Below are 22,844 nucleotides of genomic sequence, written 5' to 3'. Positions count from 1 at the left end.
CTTTCAAATATGTTGCTGAAGGGTTTAACTGTTCAGCGGAGTGGTACCTTGCTGTGTTCATGTACGTGCAGTTCTGTCAGTCCTTAGCTGCTCTGCCTTGTCCACTGTGGTATTCTAGCAGTATCTTTTGAGTTCTTGGGTTTTTGTCTGGAGTTTACAACTGCATAGGATAGACTTTTCAGTAAGTCATTACTGGTCCATTTCTTGAAGTGACAATTACTAAATAATGTTGTTCTCTCTTTCTGAGATGTGTAAAATTGGATGCAAACAAGACACAGGATTTATACTGCCTGTCTACATTTATAAAAGTACTCTTTGAGCTGTGAATGGGGATGACTGAAACGCAGCCAGGAAAGCTTTATTTGATATTTGGATGAATGCCATAAATAGAATTCAGCTAACACATGCCTTTGTCAGTTGTTGAAATTCAACTTTAAAAGGATTAATTTCTCAACCCTACCCTGCTGTGCAGAATCCTGAATATTGAGTTTAACAGCTTTTCTGAAGGTTAGTGGAATACTGCAGTAACTGATTTTTGTTCAGTTATGAATTGCTTGCAAAATTACCTTTTTATTACTAGCATTTTTGGTACTAACACTTGTCCTTTAAAAAAAAAAATGCAAGAAGCAACTTTTAGCTTTCATTTTTATTTTTAAGTACAAGAAATAATGATATTACAGTTGTGATAAAATTTTAATGACTTTGGTGGTTAATATATTACTGATCATCTGCCCTTAAAATACAGGTGGCTGTTTTTCCAGCAAACTCTTCTCCACTAACATACTATAATGTGCATTTCAGTGTTGGAGTAGCAGCATTTGCAGACAGGATTTGGATTTTACAGTGTCCAGTGCTACATCATCAACATGGAGTGCTCGGATCCTCTGCTGATTCCTCAGAGCTGAGCTGCACCACCACAAACTCTTTAATCATAAAGTTTTCTAGTGCAGGCAGAACTGTGGCATCTGCCTTTCCCTATGTGCTCATGAATCGTGTTGATTTAGGGTTTGCTGCTTTTGTCTGAAGCCAGAGGGGACTGGAAGGAAGATTTTCTGTTTGGCTGTGTAAAACATCCTTGTATACACTGCAGTTCCTTTGAAAACCTGCCACTGTTGCTGTAGCAGCAATATCGTTCTGCCAGTATTGACAATAACAGGAGCGCTGGCGGGAAGACTTGCTTCCAGTCTTTTACTGCTTTGCCATCTACAGATACGCTGAATACAGTGTGGTAGATAAAGAGGGAGGGAATAGTACCCTATGGTTTGTTTCACTGTGCTGTACTTCAGAGGTGCTACTGAAATGAAAGCACCAGTACAATTTGTGTCAGGAAGCGTACCAACTGTCTTGCTGACATACCTTCATTTGAGAGCTGTGTGAAAAATAGTGGTCCAATATGTTAACATGTACAGAAACAGAATGAAGTAGTCTTTATGTATTTTAGGTTACACTGTCAATTTCAACCAAGTCCTATGTTTAATCACGTTTATTCTGAGATGTACTCGAAGACATGAAATAAAAGCATTGTTTTAGTAAATGTTACCTAGTGGATTGAGCACTGGACTGCAGCCTGGGTACACGAAATTCAATTGTGTCCTGTTGCTGGCTGGCTGGCTGGGGGGCCTTGCGAGTTACGTTCTTCCTATGGCTCAGTTTCTGCACTTGCAAAAATAGGAGTAATCAGACTGACAACTTTGTAAACTGTTTTAAGGTGTCTGCATCAAGACTATTAGTAATGTATTGTGTCCTTTTGCTCAGCATCACTAAGTATAGGCTTTTTCTTGCTCTTTGGCTTTTGCCACACAGCTATGCAACAAGCACTTTGCATTCTTTGAACAGCTGCTGCATTTTATCTATTCTTATGTATGCTCAAGTAGGGTCTTCCCTTGCTCCGTATGAAACTTAAACCTGTCTTCAGGGCTGTTTGCCTCATTTTTCACTACTGCTAAGCAAGCCTATGTTAAGTCTACTGAAGTTGCAAAGATGTTAAGAAATATGAAGATATGATAGTCTGTAATATATCAAATCCTCTTTTGACAGATACAGAACAAAAGCTGATTTACTCTTTATGTTGTCTATTCTTTCCATCTTTCAAATCTTTTTTGTAACTTTATCATAAAAAATCTCTGCTGTACCTTAAGCAGAGCTGCCGTTGTCTGCAGTTATTGTGTGTGATTCTCACTTCCGCGAGTGAGAGTTTGGATCTTCCATGGCGTACTCAAAAAAGCCAACCAACTAAAGAAAAAAAGAAAGGAAAAAACACCCCAAACACAAAACCCCAATGACAACAAAACCACCACAGTGGAGTAGAAAGTACTTTAGCGGTCACAGATTCTTCTGGCCTGTGCCTACCTCAGTCTGTTTCTCGTCTGTTTTTATGCACTAGGCGCTCTGTCTGTCTGCTAGTTGCCTTTCTCAGACTCTCAAAGCTTCCTCTGTTGAGCTTCTTACTGAGTCCTCGTTATCCTGCTTTGGCTTCCCGTCTGTGCAGTCCCTGTTCCTATGCACTGTGCCAGCCCCCTTATCAGCATGCCATCTCCTGGAGGAACAATTCTTAAAATACACCACTGGCTGTGTGCAAATTCTGTTTCATCTGCATGAAGGTATATGTGTGTATTCTCAGTGTAGCTGTAGTAATGTTTCGTCTTGCTAACTCAGAGACAAAAAAGGAATAGACTGTCTATATTTTCACTGCAGAATTTACTCCAATGGGTCCTGATGTTACTTCTCCCAGTTTAGTCTAGATGAAGCGAGAGCAGTCACTGTGTCGTGGAATGTGGAGTTTCTGTATTGGTTCCAATACCTGTTATACTTGAGGGTGGGCTAAGGTTTCTGAAACGTATCCTCTGTTCTCTGTGCTGTAATAACCAAACTTGTTCGGTAAATTCTTCTCCTGAGATCTGCAGGAGAACCTCTTTGTCTTTGGTGGATGTATGAAGGGAGCTGTGGGGAGGGCTGAGAACTGGAGGGCTCATCAGCTGGCTCTTACAGGTTCTTCCTGACAGATAAAATAGTTCGCTTCAAAGTATTCCCACACCCAAGCTTTTGTATACAGAAAAATCCATGAGAGTCACATGACACTAACATTTTGCAACAAAGCAAGGCTTTGATTAGATGTTGAGTATTTAGAGCTGATGTAACACTCCATTACCCCCATCATTCTTTAAAAACTCTTTGTGAACTTGAGTATTGTGATAGAATCGGTGGCTTACAACAAACTCAACCACTAAACTATATTGTTTATAGTAGACACTGGACTTCCGAGTAGAACAGAACTTCAGGTTAAACAAACCAACCAACCACAGGGTCTTCTGGCAGATTCAGAGGCCTAGATTTTTTCAGGTGTAGAACAGATTTTGGTTTTAGCATCTCTTACCCACAAAAGTTTCTGGATGATACTCAGTTGCATATATAGTTTTATTAAAATGCAGCTACTTTTGGAGTGAGGAGTGACAGTCAGGGCTTTACTTGACATTTGGAACCTTGGTAATACAGGTTTAGTCCAAAACTGTGTCTTAACATGAACTGATCAGCATCATAGAATCTTTATACATGTGTGTATGGGTACTCTGAACCTGAATTTGTATGCTTAGCTGGGTATGTGGTGGAATATGGACACAATTATTTTTTCCTTTATAGAGTTGCTTTAATTTGCTGAGCATGTGTGCTCCACTTTAGTTTTCTCGCCTGCCTCCCATGTGTGAGTACTTGCAGATTCATGTATTTCTAATTGTTTTTTAATCTTAGTTCCATGCAAACAACTCTCTTTGCCTGTTTGCTTGCTTGTTTTTTTAATCAGCTTAGAGTACATCATTAGAAGAGATTTCTGCTTCGATGCTGCCAGCTGATTAGAAGAGTACACCAAGGTTTTGTCTAATCTCTGGTGTGACTGTCATGTGCTGCAGCAAGGAAATGGCTTTGGAAGAAGCAGCCAAATCTGTACGGGTATTAAAACATGTTGAGGAGACTGGTATCAGTGGGGATCAAATGGGCAGCCGTTCAGTGCAGGGAGCTTATTAAAAGACAAGGATTAACTTTGCTGTTGTTCATGAGGTCATAGAAGTGGTAAGGGATTTCCAGGATGTACCTACCCTTAAAGGCAAAAAATGCCAGCTGCAAGTGGAAAATGCCCTGTCTTTGCCTCCACTGCAAACAATTTGGCTGGTTCACATCATCACCCGTTTACTGATTGTGCTCTCCTGCGTGATTGCCTTTTGAGTGGGAAGGCTGTCACTACCTTTTAGTCTAGGGGTGGGGATAAAAGGGATGTTGCTGAAGAAGCCCTCAGCATTAGAGGAGGTAAAGTCACAGGAACAGATCACTGTGATGGAAGAGACAGACAGGTGGGCTGGGGGAGAGCCAGGGCTGTATTTCAATGACCTCCTCAAGGCTAGGCTTGGGGAACAACCTGGAGAAGTGGCATTGAAGTAGGAGTTGGAGCTGCAGCCAGATTAAGTGATGTCTGTCATCTTTGTTGTTAAGTGGAAAACTGTAGCAAAAAGAGGGATTTTCCACATCATGATCAGACATTGATTTAGAGGCTATTATGTGCAGTGGAAGAATGGCTTCAGCTAAAGGCAGAAGCAATACTTCTTTCCTGGGTTCCTCTTTTGTGTTCTTAACTATGTGTTGTCACAAATAACCTGCCAACATTTCCCAACTATTACAAGTTTTACTGGTTATTCTACTGAATTTATGTTGATTACTTAAAAAGAACAAAAAAAAGAGGGGGGGGGGCTGAGGGGCAATTATATGCCTAGAAAGCAGAAATGGCTATTTTACTGCATATTGCTTTCTTAGTTCTGTAGCAGGATTCTGTGGACCTGTAGCAGTCTGGAGTAGATGACCTTTTCAGATGATGATATCCATCTCCATCTATGTTAGTTATGGCCTCATTTGCTAGTAGGTCAGGGCAAAGTTCTCCATCAAGTTTGTAACTTGGCTTCCATGCATGGAAGTTGTGGGTGGCATGGCTTTGCTTCTGGTACAGCATAGCAGAGTGTAAGGAAATCACTGGTATATCTAAAGAGCATTCCATAACATTTAAGTGTTTGGTGGTACTGGCAAAATGAGGATGCCTGCATTCATCATGGATGAGCCTGCTGTTGCTCTTAAACATTGGAAACGTGTATTCTCTGCTGTTTCTGTATCTTCTGTTCTCCCACTGTCACCAAGTGCTGAGTTACAAGAAGCAGCTTTTTGGTCAACCAGCCAGAAGGATCTCAATTAAATTTGCTGGTAGGCTAAGAAAGCCTCACAAAAGTTTGAGGACAGACAAGATCTTTTATAACATCATGAACCAGTCCTAGCACAGTGTGAGTTAACACGGCACTAAATTACTAGAAATTGCAGTTCTTAATCTGTATAGCTGAAATTCCTAAGTAGATGCAACCAAAAAGTCATTCAAGATTCATTAAAGATTGGTAGCTGCAGAAAAGTCTTGCAAGTGCTGCATGTGATGGACTACTGGATCCATGTGTACCTGGTTTGCTCCATTACAGCTGAACTGATGGTTTACAACTACTTTCATTAGCTGTTTTGGGGAAACTACTTCTCTTTCCTCTTCTGCCTTCTGTCCTCTTGAAGTGACAGCATCTATCTCCGTTTCAGGGTTAAACTTGTGTTATTTAACAAGTAACCTTTTACTTGAAAGTGGCTTCTGTTCTGACTGTAGGAGGTTATCTGAAATTCTGAAATGAGAATCCTCCTTTTTCGTTACAAGGGAGAGTACTCTCCATGGTGAGAATATGCACGCTTTGGAAAAAGTGGGGCTTTCTTTGGGACACGTCCAAAGCTGCAGTGACTTCTCACAGAACCTTACAGTTGTCTTAGCACTCCCAAACAGGAATCAGTTGTGTTGTGTTCCCTTTGTTTCCATAAGCTTAACTGCTATGTTCCTAAGAATAAAGTTTAAATACAATCACAGTTTCCTAGTTAGTAAGGAGGAATCTAATGTGGCTGGTCACAAGGCATGGTGTGTTTCTGAAAGCTCCTTTGATACTGTGTTGTTGAGAATGGTTTACAAATTTCAGTATAGTATTTTCTGTTGGTGGTGATGGGGGAAGCCTGGAGTACTTAGATTTTGCTGTAAGCCCAGATGCCTGTAATTTAGCTTGGTTAGTCTGTGTGTAGAAATCTAAAAACATGCCTAAGGGGCAACTGTGTGTGTGTGTGCCCTAAGGTGAAGTGAGTAAAATAGGAAAAGGAGCAGCACTTAGTAATTTCAGTTTGCCATCATGAGCCACCAGCCTTTTGTACTTCCACTGTAATATCATCAGATCAGCTTCACCCACCGTTTCCTACCTTCTCTGAGTTATTTTGCCTAAAACTTTCCAAGGCCTTTCCTCTCCTTCAAAGATAGAGCTCCTGTCACCAGCAGCTGGGACTGATACAGATACATGTTGACCCAAGGATATGTTTTTGTGTAGACTGATCATAATGCATCCAGCCCTTTCACAGATGGCTTTTGTTCAGTTCTTTTAATTTAAAATGAACTGATTTTTGGTTGTGTGTAGCAGTTTATACTAGGTGAGCATCCCTTCTATCAGTGTTGTATATCCTTTTGTGTTCCTTCAGGATTTGTTGCTGCTCTTCCATTTTTTTTTTTTTTTTTTTTTCAAAAAAGTGGTGGTGAATACCTTTCACCTGAGACTGGATGCTGGCTCGGTTCGCACCAATAGCCAAGTGTACTGGAATGCCTATTGTTTGGCTCGGGTGTGCTGTTTTTGATGTGCTGCAATAACAAGCAAGTCCGGTATCATGTTACTTGATTATTTTTCATTAACATTTCAATTCTGAATGTTTTGTGCAGTGTCAAGCAGTACACCAACAAAATCTTGTCCTCCCCAGATTTAAGATTTTGTGGTGTTGGATATTGACCTAATGTTTGGTGCTGTCCTGGTCAGTATAGCCATGTGAAATATAATTTTCTGAACTGTCATTATAACTGGCAGGAAGATCAAAGTTACAAGCAGCTGATCTCAGATGAGAGATTATAGGAGTAGGATAATCGGATAAAGAGCAGTTGAAGAAATTTGACACTTTTTAAAATACTTTTTGCAAATCTGCCTGTCCCTATGTGTCCTTCAGGAGTAGAATTTGCAAAGCTTGAGCTCATCTAGTTAGTCTAGTTGAGGTATTTTGAGGGAAGATACAAGATGCAGAAGTTTATTATAAATAAGATATCTAATAACTGATTACATGAGTGCATGTGACAGAAGGCAGGAGAAGGTTTGTGGAAATGAGTGTGTGTGACTCTTGGCTGATCATTAGTATTTTGTTTGTGTGTCAGTCGTCTTTATATTTCATAATAACAGTAATCCTGAAATGCACATTCCTCTCTTCCTATATGGACAAAGAATATGTGTTTAGGGGAGATGTTGGGTATAAATGGAGCTACTTCTTGCAAAAAAACCCCTAGAAACTTGAGATCAACTAATATATTCATCAAGGGGATTTGAAATCAGCAATAAGTTACAGGACACTTTGTGCTGTCAGCTGGCTGAAACTTGACTCCTTGATTCAACAGTGGCTGCTGAAACCAGGAATTCTGTCTATATACTTAATCTTGCTAATTAGGCAAAAATACATAATGATGCTGAATTTTTATTTTTGCCTTCAAATGCAATACTGCATTTATATAACAGCCTTTTCTTTTTGTGGGTGTTTTCCACATGAATAAATGTAAAATCATAGCAGAAAACTTCATATACTCAGTATTTGTGTGTGTATGCACACATGTAAAACATTGTGATGGAGGTGAGCTGATCAATAGGGGAGGGAGCTTTAGCTATTTAAATATGCTATCAGGCGTGGAGCAAAACTGTATCCTCTGGGGAAGAATTAGTTTCCTTGCAACAACTCTAACCTTTCTGGAATTTGTCAGTTTTTGCTTTAATGCTATTTATAGTGCAGCATATATAAACATTGGCCTGTGTTTAGGTGAAAACACAAAGTTTCATTTGAAGTCTGATTTGTGAAGAGCAGGCTTGTTGCAGCAAGCTTTCTTAAAGGTACCCAAACAATTTTGGATTCTTCAGAGAAGTGTTGAAATGATAGCTCCTAGTAATCCAGTTCACTAAAGAAGTGTTTTAGACTATGAAGCTACATCTGTTCTGAAGAAAAGCCAGGAGTTGTTTTTTTCTTAAAGTTTGGATTTGACCTTAAACTTGTGCCATGTGTTCATAGAATCATAGAATGGTTTGGCTTGGGCGGGACCTTTAAAGATCACCTAGTTCCAACCCCCCTGCCACAGGCAGGGACACCTTCCACTAGTCCAGGTTGCTCAAAGCCCCGTCCAACCTGGCCTTGGACACTGCCAGGGATGGGGCATCCACAGCTTCCCTGGGCAACCTCTTCCAGTGCCTCACCACCCTCACAGTGAAGATCATCTTCCTTACACCCAATCTAAATCTACCCTCTTTCAGTTTAAAGCCATTAGCCCTTGTCCTATCACTACACTCCCTGGTAAAGAGTCCCTCCCCATCTTTCCTGTAGGCCCCCTTTAAGTACTGGAAGGCCGCTGTGAGGTCTCCCTTCTCTTCTCCAGGCTGAACAACCCCAACTCTCTCAGCCTGTCTTCGCAGGAGAGGTGCTCCAGCCCTCTGATCATCTTCGTGGCTCTCCTCTGGACCCATTCCAACAGGTCCATGTCTTTCCTGTATTGTGTTAATGCCATGGTTTTGATCTCTTTTTCCTCCTTATGTGCTACCCAGCAGACCTCCCATGTTTTCCCTCCCTCCTGTTTGGGACGTTCTTAGGTGTTATTTCTCACGCTGCTGGGAGGGGAGGGAAGTTATGGGGAGCCATGAGAGCAGAGGGGAAGATAGGCCTGGAAGAACTGGGGAGGCAGAGGAGGCAGTGATGGTGGTCTGGTCTGCGCTGTCTGTTTTGAACCTTCGTGGTGCTGTTTGTTCTCCTCTTCCACCACATCTGTGTTCTCTTGGCTGCACCTCACTGTGACTTCTTCAGCAGTGTTCTCTTCCCTCCTAATAGCTTGCTCTGTCTTCTCATATTTACAGCTGTCAAGGCTAATGTCAGCTTCTTTTCCTAGTGTAGGGTGCATCTTCAATTTTAGGTGTGGTAGCCAAGCATATTGGGATAAAAAATGGGTGTCATGTTTTAGACCATGTTTCAGGTAGTTTGGTATTTTATCAATGAAGCATGAAATTAAAGATTTGCTCTTCATGGTCTTGTGATCTTTGGGAATGTGCTTCAATTCTAATTCTAGCTTTTCCCTCCCTCCCTCTCTTTATCATATTGTTAGAATTATTCACAAAGATTATAATTGTGCTTGTTAGGATTACTGCTAAAATTATGTGTTCCCTGAGAAAAAAATATGCTGTAGGAGTTCTGAATCTGAGCATCCCTTTTGAAGCAGCAAACTTGACAGAACCTTTGTCATGTTTGAGAGTTAAAAAATAAATTTGTTAAACAAAAAAACCCCAAACCAACTACCAACCCAAAGAGAAAAGCTCACTCTTACCTAATAACTTGGCTTTTGGAAATGAGGCTTTGTAATCAGCACCAAGTATCTTCTGAGTCATGACAGAATTATAATGATGAGCAGCTCTCTCCTCAAAGAGGATTTCTTGAGAGACAACAGAAAGAAATGAAAGTGTATGTATATATATGCAACACAAACCTAAAAATATAAAGTTTTCTCCACTTACATGCACGCACACATGCTGTGTTATGATCCCTCATTTTGGGGCTCATCACTGAACATTTTGCATAACAGAAATACTTGGTGAGTTACTTACAGTGTCTTAGGTGTAAAAGAATATTCAGCATAAGCAGAGTTGCCTGTAAAGTGACTGCAGCAGCTTTAAATACTGCTACTACTCCTCTAGGGGCAGCAGCCTTCCCAGCTCTGGCACAGTGGAGCGTGTGAGTTTCTTAGGTGGCTCAGTAGGATGAATTTGTTGCAGGGTGCACTTTGAACTAAAATCACTTTTTGTCAACAAAGCTGAATGGGCATAATTTTCCATACGACAGGTTGCGATGAATACCTTGGCTGGTAATTACAGTGCAGCAGCTGCTTCAGTGCTCAACATCTGCCTATGGCTGTTTTTTTGACAGAAGTGAGCTTGGATTTTACTAACCTCCTGCAGGTAGTAGTATCAGTGCCAGCCAGAATAAAGGCTGGTACTAATTTATGAAGGATTGCTGTCTGGAGCTGTTGTACAAACTGCTGGCTGCAGGGGCAATAATACTTAGAGGCACAGGGATGTCAAGTAGGGAAGTACTTTCTCACATCGTAATCGTATTTTTCTTCAGCTGGTATTTGTGCTTTTCATTGTTGGGACAAAATCTGAACCTTTCATTCTTCAGTCTCTTGAATTGAGATACTCATCTTGAAGAAAAGTTGTAGTTCAGCAGAAAATACACCCACACATATCTTGTGGTTTCGAAACGCCACATTTTATTTGGAGAATTTTTTGATGTATTGATAGCTATGCCAGCGTCTGAGCTTATGGGAGCCATTCAACATGGAAATAAGTAAACATTTTCTCTGAAAACTGCTTGGGATTTTGTGGTTCACGGAAGCCTTCTCAGAATGGAGCGTGACAAATAACAAATGTCTGCAAAATAGGCAGCGCTGGCTGTGTTTCTGTGCTGGTAGAATATGAAGTGGCTTGGGAGCATGAGTTACACTGGCTTGTTTTTAGAAAGATACAAACACACAGGTTTCGTTCTTTCATATAACTTCCTTGGGCTTTGTACATGAGGACTGAATTCACAGCTTAGGAAAGAAAGAGGAGAACCGAGACTGAAAGTCCCCAATAGCAGTCAGTGTAAGTATGTTAATAGGGTTCTTGCTCTAATGCTTCCATGTATTAAAGCAGATCTGAATTTACAATGACACCTGTTGGTAAATTGTATTGTCCTTATAGTGCCAGTGCAGAAACTGCCTGACAGTGGCAACATGAAGTAGTAGCTGAGCATTTTGTTTCCCAGTTCTGGATCTTACACTGTCTTCCCTGTTGTTAAAGCTGTGAACACAACTGCAGAGGGCCTTAAATTCTGTTAGGTCAAATGTGCTCCTTTTTGCAAGCCAGATAATGTACAACCTCTCTACTCTTCTTCAGTGGATGGTCCAGCTAGAACTTGGCTGGTAGATATTTAAACTTTTTTACCCAAGGCAGAGTAGGTTACAGTTGATCTTCCAGCACCCTGTTTGTTCCTGCTGTTCTAAGAGTGAATACCTGTTGCATCTCTTTCCCATGAATTTAGCACTCGTGATTCACTGGCGGAAGTATATTCAATGCAATTATAAAAAAAAAAAGAAAGAAATTCTCTACTTCCTTTACCTTCCTCAGATGATTTGTTCACCCCCCCTTTTACTTCCTGCTCTCTCTTCGCTTCTTAAGAAGAACTGTGCCTTGATAACCCCCTTTCTTCCCCCTCATTGGCACAGCAGGCATAAGGAGATGGTATTTGGCTAGTAACAATTTTAAATGCAATTTAGTTTGGTTTTTAATTTTTGAATTGGATTCAAGTCTGTATGTACCTGTAACTTAAGTAAAAATTGTAAGATAAAAAATAAAGGCATGATTCGCCTTTTTTAATAAAAGCTAAAATTTAGAGTATGATTAATCTATGTAAGTGCTCATACACACAAAAAGTACACAATAGTCCTGCTTAATAAAGTGTAATATGTTATGATTTGTCATGGTTTAACCCCAGCCAGCAACTAAGCACCACGCAGCTAGCTGCTCACTTACTTCCCTCCCACCCAGTAGGATGGGGGAGAGAATCAGGGCAGAAACAAAAAAAAGTAAAACTCGTGGGTTGAGGTAAGAACAGTTAAAAGGACAGAAAGGAAGAAACTAGCAATGATAATAATAACAATAGTAAAATGACAATAATAAAAGGATTGGAACATACAAAACAAGTGACGCACAATGCAATTGCTCACCCCTTGCTGACTGATGCTCAGTTAGTTCCTGAGCAGTGATCCTGCCCCGCCCCCCCCCCCCCCCCCCCCCCCCCGGCCAACTCCCCCCAGTTTATATACTGGACATGATGTCACCTGGTATGGAATACCCCTGTGGCCAGTTTGGGTCAGCTGTCCTGGCTGTGTCCCCTCCCAACTTCTTGTGCCCCGCCGGACTTCTTGCTGGCTGGGCACAAGAAGCTGAAAAATCCTTGACTTGGTATAAGCACTACTTAGCAACAAGTGAAAACATCAGTGTGTTATCAGTTCTCATACTGAACCCAAAACATAACGCTATACCAGCTATTGGAAACAAAATTAACTCTATCCCAGCTGAAACCAGGACATCACTAAAAAAGAACTAACCTTTTTTGGGGGAAAGAAAATGAGAAGCATCACTGTAATCATATCTTTACATAACCAATTTTAAACTGCTCTAATTTATTTTACTTTAAAAGCCAATTTTGTGTTGAAAATTACTAGTTCAGAAGAGTGAGAAATCAGATCATAATAGCTGAGGAAAAAGTTAATTTTAGAAGGGAACTCATCTTTGAGGGAAATGCTAATGCAGCTGTTCCTCCTAGTAAAACAGGAGCAAAAGAATGAACAAATATCTATGCCTTTTCCCTTTCCCTTTTGTACCTTTTAAGATCTTCAGTAAGGATAAGTATTTTTTTTTCCCTGCCGATTATTCCAAAGAATAAAACTATGAGTTTATGGTTAGTTAACTTGAGCTGTCTCAAAATATTTTACTTGTACCTTGTCTGAGCATTATGGGTAACTCTTATAGAAAACCTTTGCAGAGATTTCTGCTTGGGATTTGGATTGCAGCCTCTGGTTGCCAATATTTTGATTATCAGCTTAAATTTAAAAAAAAAAAAAAAAGTTTTGTTTATTTGTCACAGTACTGAAAAGTTAGTTCTCCAAAAAGTGGGTGTAACTGAAAAAAATTTAAAAAATCTTGCAGCAGATGGGAAGTTTGATGGGCTGCGGAGCTATCTCCCATTACAGCTCACCACCAGTTCCCAGCCGTTGTTGGTAGTTGCTTGTGATTTTGTGCATAACAGACAAGTAGTATCCTGTAAACAGCATTAAAGTTTTCTTGGGCTCTTTTTATGCCAGTTAGTGGTGGAAGTATTTGCCCTGTTACCCAGTATGGTAACTGTTCTGGTTTGTGGCATAGCCAGCATTTGCTATGCGTTATATTTTAAATACAATTATATGTTGCTAGGTGTTGTATACCTGTAGATGTCTTGAGTATGCTTCATTTTTTTATAGGGCCTAATGCAGTTAAAACTTTTTAGTTAATAACTCTGGGTTTCCTAATTTTTACAGAATTGTTGCACAAAGATATTTTACCTTAGGATCAATTGAGTATAAATGTTGCTTCATGGGGGAAAAAAACTTTAAAAATGCACATTGAGTTTTCCATATCTGTCTCAGGCACCTACATAATACATATAAAGGAATTTCATAAAGTTTTGTGGTGTAGAATTGTTGATTCAGCTTATAGCTCTTAACCTAGGTTCCTTATATCTCCGGATCAGGTGTTTGAAATGATGCAGCTTTGGTGTATCTCCTGGAAGAGGTGCATATACAGCTGTGTGCTCATGCCCGAGTGGAGTTGTTATCTCGGAATAACTCAGTGATACATTCTCAGCCGTTGGGTGCAGTGAGAGCTCTTGCTAATTGAACTCAGAGGTAGCCATCTGACTGTAGGCAGTGACTGCTGGGAACTGTCAGCAAGCATGGAGAAGCAGGTTGAATGTGAGGATGTTGACTTCACTTCTTGTGTCTTGGCTGCTGAAGCCGTCAGGTGAGCCATGTATGGTGGCCACAGCTGCTTCACAGTAGAGAAGTCACAAAAAATTTTCTTAGGTGTTCTACTACTGTACAGGATCTGCCACAGTTACATTAAAGAGCTTTATGTGTAAAATGGACTGGCACTGGCCATTCTGTTAGTGGAGACTGCTTTCTCTGGAGCGTCTGCTTGAGTTTACAGAAGAGTTCGAGGCAAAAAGAAATGTTGCAGATAAATAGAAGTAAAGAATCTTGCATAACAAGAATTGGCACTTAGTACATGGGAAGACTTTATAGGATGTTCCGTGGATGACTGTACTATATTAGGCTCTTTTTGGAAGTCAGTTGCACAGTTTGAATTCTGAGAACAGGTTTGTCTTTGTTTCTCATGCGATTTGTTGTACATGTTGTCAGCCCCTTCATTCTAAATGAGTACAGTTTCTGTGGAAGTTCATGAATTATTTCTTTGTTTGGACAAGTTTGTGTCCTTTTGTTTCAGTCTTGAGAATGTGTATCTTAATGTTTTCGTGGTTGGTTTGTTTTCTGAAATAACTTTATTCCATGATTTTAAGATCTCCAAGTGCTTAATGTAACTTTTTCAAAAGGTTCTGAAAAGGTTGGATTATCATTTGTATCTTTTAGGCAAAAACATTATTTCTTTTCTCTTACAGAGCATGAATAAATTTTTGATTAAATGCTTTTTGTTCAACAGAATCTGTCTATGACCTTCTCCCAAAGGAGCTGCAGTTACCACCTTCCAGAGAAACATCTGTAGCATCCATGAGCCAAACAAGTGGTGGCGAGGCAGGTTCGCCGCCTCCAGCTGTAGTTGCTGCTGGTAAGCATTCTCATTTATTCAGTTGCTTTGTTAAGGTTTGTAATGTTCTGGCCAACATGAACAGTGCTGGCAAAGTTTTGATTGTAAAAAAGAACTTGTGGAGAAGTAACAGAGTTCATTCTAGGAGAATTTAGGTAATATAAATTAAACTAAACTGGGTTATCTAAATTATCAGGTGTTCTATGTTAATGGTTGCTGTATTTCATATCTATAACTTCATAAGAACTAAGTTACCTGTTTTGCTATTCTGTTACTACGCGGCACAGGCATGTTAACTCCTAGAATGCACTCTGTCTTCAGAGGTGATAAATACCAATTTGGAACTAAGGCAGAATGCTGACCGACTGAAACAGCGAATTCTAGCTAGGATAAAAAATGAAATGGGAGATTACATTTTGGGCCATGAAGCTTCTACCAAACTGTAAGGAAGAAGAAAAGTCATGTTTTCCTTTAAGAGGTCTTAGGAAGCTTAGTATTTAAACCCCATTCACACATAGCTCTCTATTGTAATGTATTATGAAATTCTCAAATACATGAGAATGTAATAGATGTCAGGATGGCACTTTTATAAACTGATAATTTTAAATTAGTTATTTTTCTAATTGACAGCATATAAAAATGAGGCATGACCTTTTAATCTTTGTCTTTATCTTAACTCCCAGCTGTGTTTTAGACTTCAGTCTAAAGACTCTGTCATTGATCTTCATTAAACATAAACTGAGGATTTAAGGACAAAGTTCTGATTTGTGAGGTTACCCTTAGTGCTGGTTTGCATCTGGAATTCTTGTCAGTAACTTGTATACATTAGTAAACATCTGTGCTATGAAGAAAAAATTATCATTACACTTAAAATAGATGCATCTTTCTTCATTGGATAAGGGTGTTGGGTTTTTTTTTTTGCATAATTTGATCCCCATATTTCTTACAAGGTCATGTTCCACTTCCCTAATTGGCCTTAAATTGTTGCTTGAGACAAATGTATATATTTAAGGTGAGGATTCAGATAGCTGCATTATTCTTTTTTTCTCTCTATGAGTTCATATGCATTAAATGTTTGTGTGAGAATGTTTCCCAGATTTGCCTGGTACAGGAATCCTGATCAGAAACTGAAGTGATTGTAGACTTGTCAGAGAAACTTTACAGCACTGCTCACCATTCATGTTTTGCCAGACCTCTTCTGAGAGAACCTGTGGATTTAACTGTGCACAGTGGAACTTCGGTCATTCAAAGAATTTGATGTTTTTATTTATTATATTGGAAGGATTTGATATTTTTATATCACTTATTCAAAAAATAATTTGGGCGTATATTTCTAAAATCAAGATACTCAATAATCGGTTTGATTCAAAGACATAGCAGCAACCAAATCCTGTAGAAACGTGTCTTAAAAACAAGCGAACAAAAAGAAATCCCACAAACCCTGTTACACTCTAAATCCACAGATAGACATGAACTGCTAATTAATTCTGTATCTAACAGAAAAGACTTAAAAAACTTGAATGGAACTAAATGTCTGTTACCTCCAGGTATTTAGTGTCTGCTAACAGCCAGTCCAGTTCCTTTCAAAAAAACCTAAGAATATGTTAGCTGTGTTTGGGTTAAACTGCAGCACAATTTTCTTGATTGAAAAGCTTCAAAAAATAGTGTTGAGATTTTTTGTTAACACTGAAAGGAGACTTACTCATTCAATTAAGAATGCTTTTCAGTGTCAGAGATGGCGTAGTTTCACAGACTTTGAGCTGATACCGGTGCTGAAAGAAGAGCTTTTCATGTGTGTGCTGCAGAGTGCATTGAGTCAAGGACCTGCTGCTCCAGGTTAGAGTTGGCTCTGATGGGTTCACTGCAGGTCTGCAGAAACGCTTGTGGTGGCACAAGGAAAGGAGTAGCGTGGCGAGGAAGGAGCATTCAGAAAAGGTGGAGCTAGCTTCTCTCAATGGCTGTCAGTTTGTGCTGGTTTAAATTGTTTACTGAACTGTGGCTTTGGAGACCTTCCATCACCAGTGTTGTGATAAGACGGTTAAGTTTCTGGGTGCTGTTAAAATCAGGATCAGAAGTATTAAGCACAAGCAACTACTGTTCTCCAGGTTGTTAAAAATTGTGTTTAAAAAACCTAACCAACCAGACAAAAAAAACCCAAACGGAGCGAAGACTGGTTTTGTTTTCCTCACTTATGTCAGTGTCCACTAGAGTGAGGGCAAGGACAATTGAGTCTTGGTCTTCTATATATACATAATAGTGATGACCAGGATCATTCAACAGTGAGTTGTGCTGTGTACACATGTAAGGAGAGGTGAGCTCCAGTCCAAATGATGTAGCTGGTGCAGTTAAGGGGAGTGGATGCCTAACTTCCATAGGTGTCTGGGAAGGTGCAACCTCAGCATTTTGGCCAATGAATGGTGTCACATAGTTTTATTGTAGCATCTTAGTGGGGGTTTTGTTTGGTTTTGTTTTTTTCCACTCCACCACCACATCCTTGAAAGAAAATATATGCATCCTAGATAAATGTTTACCTGCAGAACAGGTCCATAGGCTGTGTTCCAAAACTTAGAGAGACAGAGCAGAAAGCCGAACAGTCCATGCTCCTCCTCCCTCTCGTGTTGGGAGATAAGATACATATATATATAAGAGATATATTATAACCCAAGGGTGGACAGGTGCTTGGGTATTTCTGGTAAGTCTGAGGCAAGGCTTTTTTTCCTCTTTAAAGCTGGGGACAAACTCTTGGGAACAGAGGAAGGAACATCAGTGTCTACAAAAGTTGTAGGTGGGAGAGGTCAATTTGGTCTTCGCAGTGGATCTCAGTGGATTGTTTTATAGTCATAGTCCCCCCCTCCCACAAATTCCTGCTGTGCTGTGGCTGATTAGGATTCCTCCTCTAAGCTGCCTTGAACGCAGCGCTTCCGAACTGATGCTGGTACCCTCAGCACACAGCTACCTTGGAGTGGGAGTGTTCTCCGGTGTTCTCAGTTGAATTCCAGAATCGCGGGAGTGCTTTTGCTTTTCATTGAGGTTAGCTGCGTGTTTCTTCTGCACCCAAGTCTCTCCACTTTCTCAAGAGAATAGGATACAAGTGTTTTGGCTGCATTCTTGCTGTAGCTGTAGCATGTTTCTAGATAAAAGGGTGTATCACCTTTTACTATTTTCTTCATTTTAGGATTGTTACAGTGTCTTTGAAAAGTTGCTACCACATTTTCAAGCCCTGTCACCTTGCCTGTGTAGTAATGAGAAGTCTGGCTGGGCTGGGCTCTGATTTCTTAACAGAAAAATAAGAGGAAAATCAGCCTGGGCTTTGTGCATGTCTATATGCTTATACAGGAAAACATAAATACGTATTTTACATTTATATTTGAAAAGGCCAAGACTGACTATTCATTTGCATGTATCAAGTCCTTAATAGCAGACTATAGGCACATTTTCAAGGAGCTGATGCTGTACAGATGATAGCGTGAGGAGGAAGGATGACTTCGGCAAGTGGGTGTTCCTGTATCTGAAATCTTTCCCTTGTTTTGTGTAAGAGTCTCTCTCTCTAATTTTTATGTCAGCTTTCACTTGCTCTAAAACCTCACTTTTTTGGGAAATGATAGTTCAGTCTCCATAGTGTTGTAGGTAATCTCATTTACTCTTGTTTTTAAAAGGAAGGGCTAATTTGAAATGCTGCTAGCACACTGTATGTAGAAGTCAACTGCAGATATGATTACTCTTGATAATGAGAGGATTACGTTACAGGGAATGATCTGAAGTGGTGTGAGTTTTTTACTACTCCTGTAGTAATTAACACAGTTTGTTCTCTGTTTCCCAAAACACAGAGTAAGGTAGTATCTGGCTGAAAGTCAACTTACTTGAGGGTTTTCTGTCAGTCACTTTGCTGTGGGGTTTTCTTCCATATAGATCACATTATAGGTGAGAAATATATGTTGCTGCAGTTAACTTATCTGGTTTTTTTTGGAGGAGCAGGATGGGCTGTTCTTAGCAGTGATGACCTTGCGGGGCAGACTTCTAGTTCTTCCATTTGGAAATTTGTTTTGTGATTTACAGAACAGTTTTAAGAATATTAAAATGGAATGTTGCTGATTGGATTTTCATTAATTTGTTAATAAATGTATATCTCATTCATTAATCCAGACAAAAGAGGTATTACCCACTCTCTGAATATCAAACAGGCAAGTATAACTTAATAGAACTCTAGGATTTTGAGCTGTGATGTTCACAACCTAAGCTGCTATCTCAAGCTTCTAATTCTGTTATTCTTCTGGAAAGCAGAAGGGAGGAAAAGGATCTGGTTTTACCACTAGAAACTATTCTCTGTGCTTGCTATTTGAATTACAAGTGTCTTTGTTCAGGGGACAGGAAAAGGAGGATTTTGCCTGGTGCAGTACCATAAACACATTAAATATGAATCATCTTCTTGACTCTTGAAATGCATGAGGGTGTCATGCTAAGAAACGTCTTTGTAAGCTGTGTCTGGAGATTTCTTATATGAAATAAATGTGCCTGAAGCTTTAATAATGCCTTCTACACAGTATTTCTAAGCTCCAGTTGCAAGGAGGGATGCTTGATTCTTTTCAGTTGGTTCTTAAAGGTTGACCAGTTTTTTTCATGTTGATCGAGACACTTTGAACAAGTGCTTCAGATGCTTAAAATTCACAGTGCTAATTTAAGTCCTTTGTCAAAGATGTCTTTCTAGTTGGTAGTTTAACACCTTATTCTTGTCTTTTGGGCATGGTTCAGGAGTATTTGTGACCATGTACTTAAAACAAGTGTTGCATTTTCATCTTTCATCTCCAGTAACAGGAATGCTCAAACCTTCTGAACCCCAGTGAAGAATACTGTTACAGAAACTTGCTTCTCTGCTTATCATCTGTTTGTTCTTTCTGTAGCAGATCTTGGAATGAGCTTCTTCAGCTTGTTGATGATCTCATAAGCTGCTTTCCATTTTCCACAGCAGCAAATATATATCTTTCTGTATTTTTTTTTTTTTTATTGCTCCCCAGGACAGTATTTCCTTCATCATTTCCATTCTGACAGTTTCTAGTTCTTATCTCAAATTGAATTCTCCATAGAATGGTATTCTTGCTATAACAAAAGGGGAACGTTTTATGCCACTGAAATGTATTTACTGATCTCTTTTTGCATTCTTCATATTTGGATACAATTAATCTGTGATGCATTGAATTTTTCTGGCTCCCGAACATCTATGATTGTATCCTGGGAAAATATTTGATAAACGATGAAGCTTTACCTTTTTGTGGTTGTGTCAATTTTGTGCTCCTTTTTAATTAAAGGGACAAACTGCTTGTCCCAAACAGGCATAATTGGCTTTTTTGATCAGAGTTGTTATTGAAATGCTTGCCATAAGCATTTATGGTCATTTTAATTATGAAAATAAGGCTTTGCTTCTCAAATGCTACTCTAGAGAACTGGAAAAAAAACACTTGCATCATCTATGGGGTAGAGACCAGGTGCTGACAGGTATGGGTCATGTTTTCTATTGCCAAGATAAAGCTTTTTCATCATTCTCAAGCTAAAGATTCTAATAAAGCCTCAAAATAGAGATGTGTGGAGTCTTGTTTTGGTTTAGTTTTGTTTTTTTCTGAATAGCTAGAGTCAGGCTTCTTAATTTTTATTTTTAATGAAAATATTTTGTCAATTTATCATCCTTCCTGGTGTCATTAGTCAGTTTTTCCTGTTGATACAGAAATAATTACCAGAGATTTCAAAGGGCATATCAGTGCTGCTACTAATTCTATTATCCTGGGCTTATAACTACATGTTGTAAACAAATTATCAGAAAAAAAGATTCTTCTTTGTAGTTGGTCTCCAATGCCTGTAAAAACTTCCATTTCTTTGTAGGCTTTTCCTTTCCTATTCCAACCGCCCTCCCAGTTGGAAATGCCTTCCTGTAATTTCCTAGGAGGATGTCTTCCAGGGATTTCTGTCTGCAGTGTGCTTGTTTCGGTCATGTGTCAAGTACTTCTTACAGAATTAATTTAAACCAGGTCCTAATGCTCTTTAAAAATGCATCTTCCTGGTGCTGTATATTAATACAGTGCCCTGGCAACTCTAGCTTGTTAGCACTAGCCTGTATGTGAATAAGTTTAAGTATTACTTCTGGCGATAGTGTGTGCTATGGTGGAGCTAATTGCATTAGTCTGGGAGAGGCTGGCTGTGATTAGGTATGGCTCGGGGGTGGTGGAGAGGTTCCTTCATCATACTGAACCCTCTGCTGGTGAGAAGTCATTGCTGGGAAACATGAAAGATAAAGATTGCTCTTACTGTTTCCATTTTATGGAAACTTTAGACAACACGTTCTCTGTGAATTCAATTAAAAATTGTAGTTGTGTAGGATTAAACGTGCATTGAGTGCATACCTGCTCCTCTGCGTGGAGCAGATCTTCCTTATAATTACCTATAAAGGATTATATAGATGTACTCTAGATCATCTCTTTTTTTTCTAAATTAAGTTTATTTTCAGTCTTCCTGAATCTCATATATTTTCCAGAACTGCTCAAACACCAGCTGTTTTATCATTCTGAGATATTTTTTTATGGCAAATTCTTGCATTAAGTGGCTCCTATTCTTACATCAAAAAGGCTTGAGAATTACTTTGTGGCAAGAGAATTCCCTGTTCCTTAGCAAATAATGAAAAACCAAGCCAGTGAAGGGCAAAAAGAGAACAGTCTTATTGTACTATTGTTCAGGCACCTCCTTGCAGTAGCAGCATCAAAGGCTTCATGGAGGCCAAGAGGAGTTCTTGATTTCTTAGGAAAAAAACCAACTGTGTATCTGAAGAACAAAAGAGTCTGTTCCTTAAATGGAAGTGTTGTTCTGTTAGATCATTGTACAGTCACTCTTTTAGGGTAGTGGGCTGTGGAGGGAGCTGAGGAGATGACAGGTAGAGCTTGAAGAGAGCAGCTAAGGGTGCTAGAGTTCTGACTTGCTTGTATGCAGCTGGTTATCGCTCTGAGTGGGGAGGATCTAAGATACGTGGAATTGATGTGTGCGAGCCACTAACAAAAGTTCTACTCAGATACCTAAACTTGAGTGTTAATTTAATAACAGATATCATTTATAACAAAAAAAGATTGATTGATGTATTTACCCAAAGTATAATACACTGCGTGGTTCAGCATGTGAATTTAAGGGGAATTTACACTGTTGGGCTTAATGTAAATTAAATTAACCTACCTATCTTGAATCTGAGTGTTTTTAATAACTGGTGAATTGGATTGCTTTATTATATTTGCTGGGATGCTAGTTTTTTTCTCTATTAATACACTTAACTTGCATTCTAGCTTCGCCATTCAGAGACAGGCATCGAGTGGTGGGTTGTGTGACAGTGTCTGTCAATAGTGAAGACAAATAGTGCCAGAGACACTTAACCCATCCAATCTCACCCAGGGTATAGGTCGGTCTTGTTTTCAGACTTCTTCATAAGTCTCTTCTTTCTTTCTTTTTTTTTGTTTTGTTTTGTTTTATTTTATTTCTAAATAGTGGATTGATACTGATTTGAAACTAAACTTTTTGGAAAAGTTTTTGACATTACATCAGTAATACAAGAAGAAGAAAAGTAGAAACCCAGGTTTGGCATGTGAGGTGTTGAAAGCAGGTTTGCAGCCACTTTGTAAGTTCTGTTTTTTACCTTCAAAACCTTTGGCAACACAAGGGTTGATGCTGGAAATTTTGCACATACTATCCTTCTGGTTTCATGCTGAAATTGTTCTTCTGTGTGCAGTGGTTCAAATAAATCAGTTAACATACAAAACTCTTACCAAGAACATGACATGTTAGATAAATTAACGAATTTAATAAATGGGTATACTTCATATATTAAGCTTATACACCACCTAAACCTCACCCTGTGCAGTGAGTTTTCATTTTTGACAATTAATTGTATTCTGAAGATAGCATAGGAGATTGCATGGGATGCAGGCTAGGTTCTGAGAAAAAGGCGGGTTCCCTAATGGCTTTTGTTAGTCCTGGCTGTTCATGCACAGGTGGCTGAAAAACCTGTGAAAACAAAAATATCTCCAATTTATTTGCATTTGCAATCTTAAGCTTTCCAGTCTGGGAAGTGACTTGCTTAGCACTTCAGCTGCAATTAAAAAAAAAAAAAAAAAAAAAAAAAAAGACATCAGGATGCTATTTGTTTCTTTTTGAGGACTTGGTAATCCTTGTTGTATTTAAGGATCTCTTTGGAAAGAATGAACAAGGATTTCAGGATTGGCTCCACGTAAGTGTTACCTAAAGACAAGACTCCCTCAATGCCAAGTA

The 22,844-nt window shown here is 39.3% G+C and overlaps 1 protein-coding gene across 5 annotated transcripts in view; it reads left to right on the top strand.

The window, feature by feature from the left end:
* NFAT5 (nuclear factor of activated T cells 5) overlaps positions 1–22,844 on the top strand; it is a 77,506-nt gene that overhangs the window by 13,721 nt on the left and 40,941 nt on the right. For 2 of the 5 annotated variants that reach the window (XM_075039739.1, XM_075039740.1), the window contains exon 2: positions 14,448–14,573. In XM_075039739.1, the coding sequence (XP_074895840.1) occupies positions 14,448–14,573 (126 nt within the window). Of the gene's footprint in view, positions 1–14,446; positions 14,574–20,446; positions 21,979–22,844 lie in introns of those variants that run through there. The other 3 variants (XM_075039742.1, XM_075039744.1, XM_075039741.1) reach the window with 3 other exon arrangements.

The sequence above is a fragment of the Buteo buteo genome, chromosome 11 (genome assembly GCF_964188355.1).
Source record: "Buteo buteo chromosome 11, bButBut1.hap1.1, whole genome shotgun sequence".
NCBI classification, from domain to species: Eukaryota; Metazoa; Chordata; class Aves; order Accipitriformes; family Accipitridae; genus Buteo; species Buteo buteo.
The sequence above is the reverse complement of the archived record's forward strand: the minus strand, read 5'-3'. Positions and strand labels throughout refer to the sequence as shown.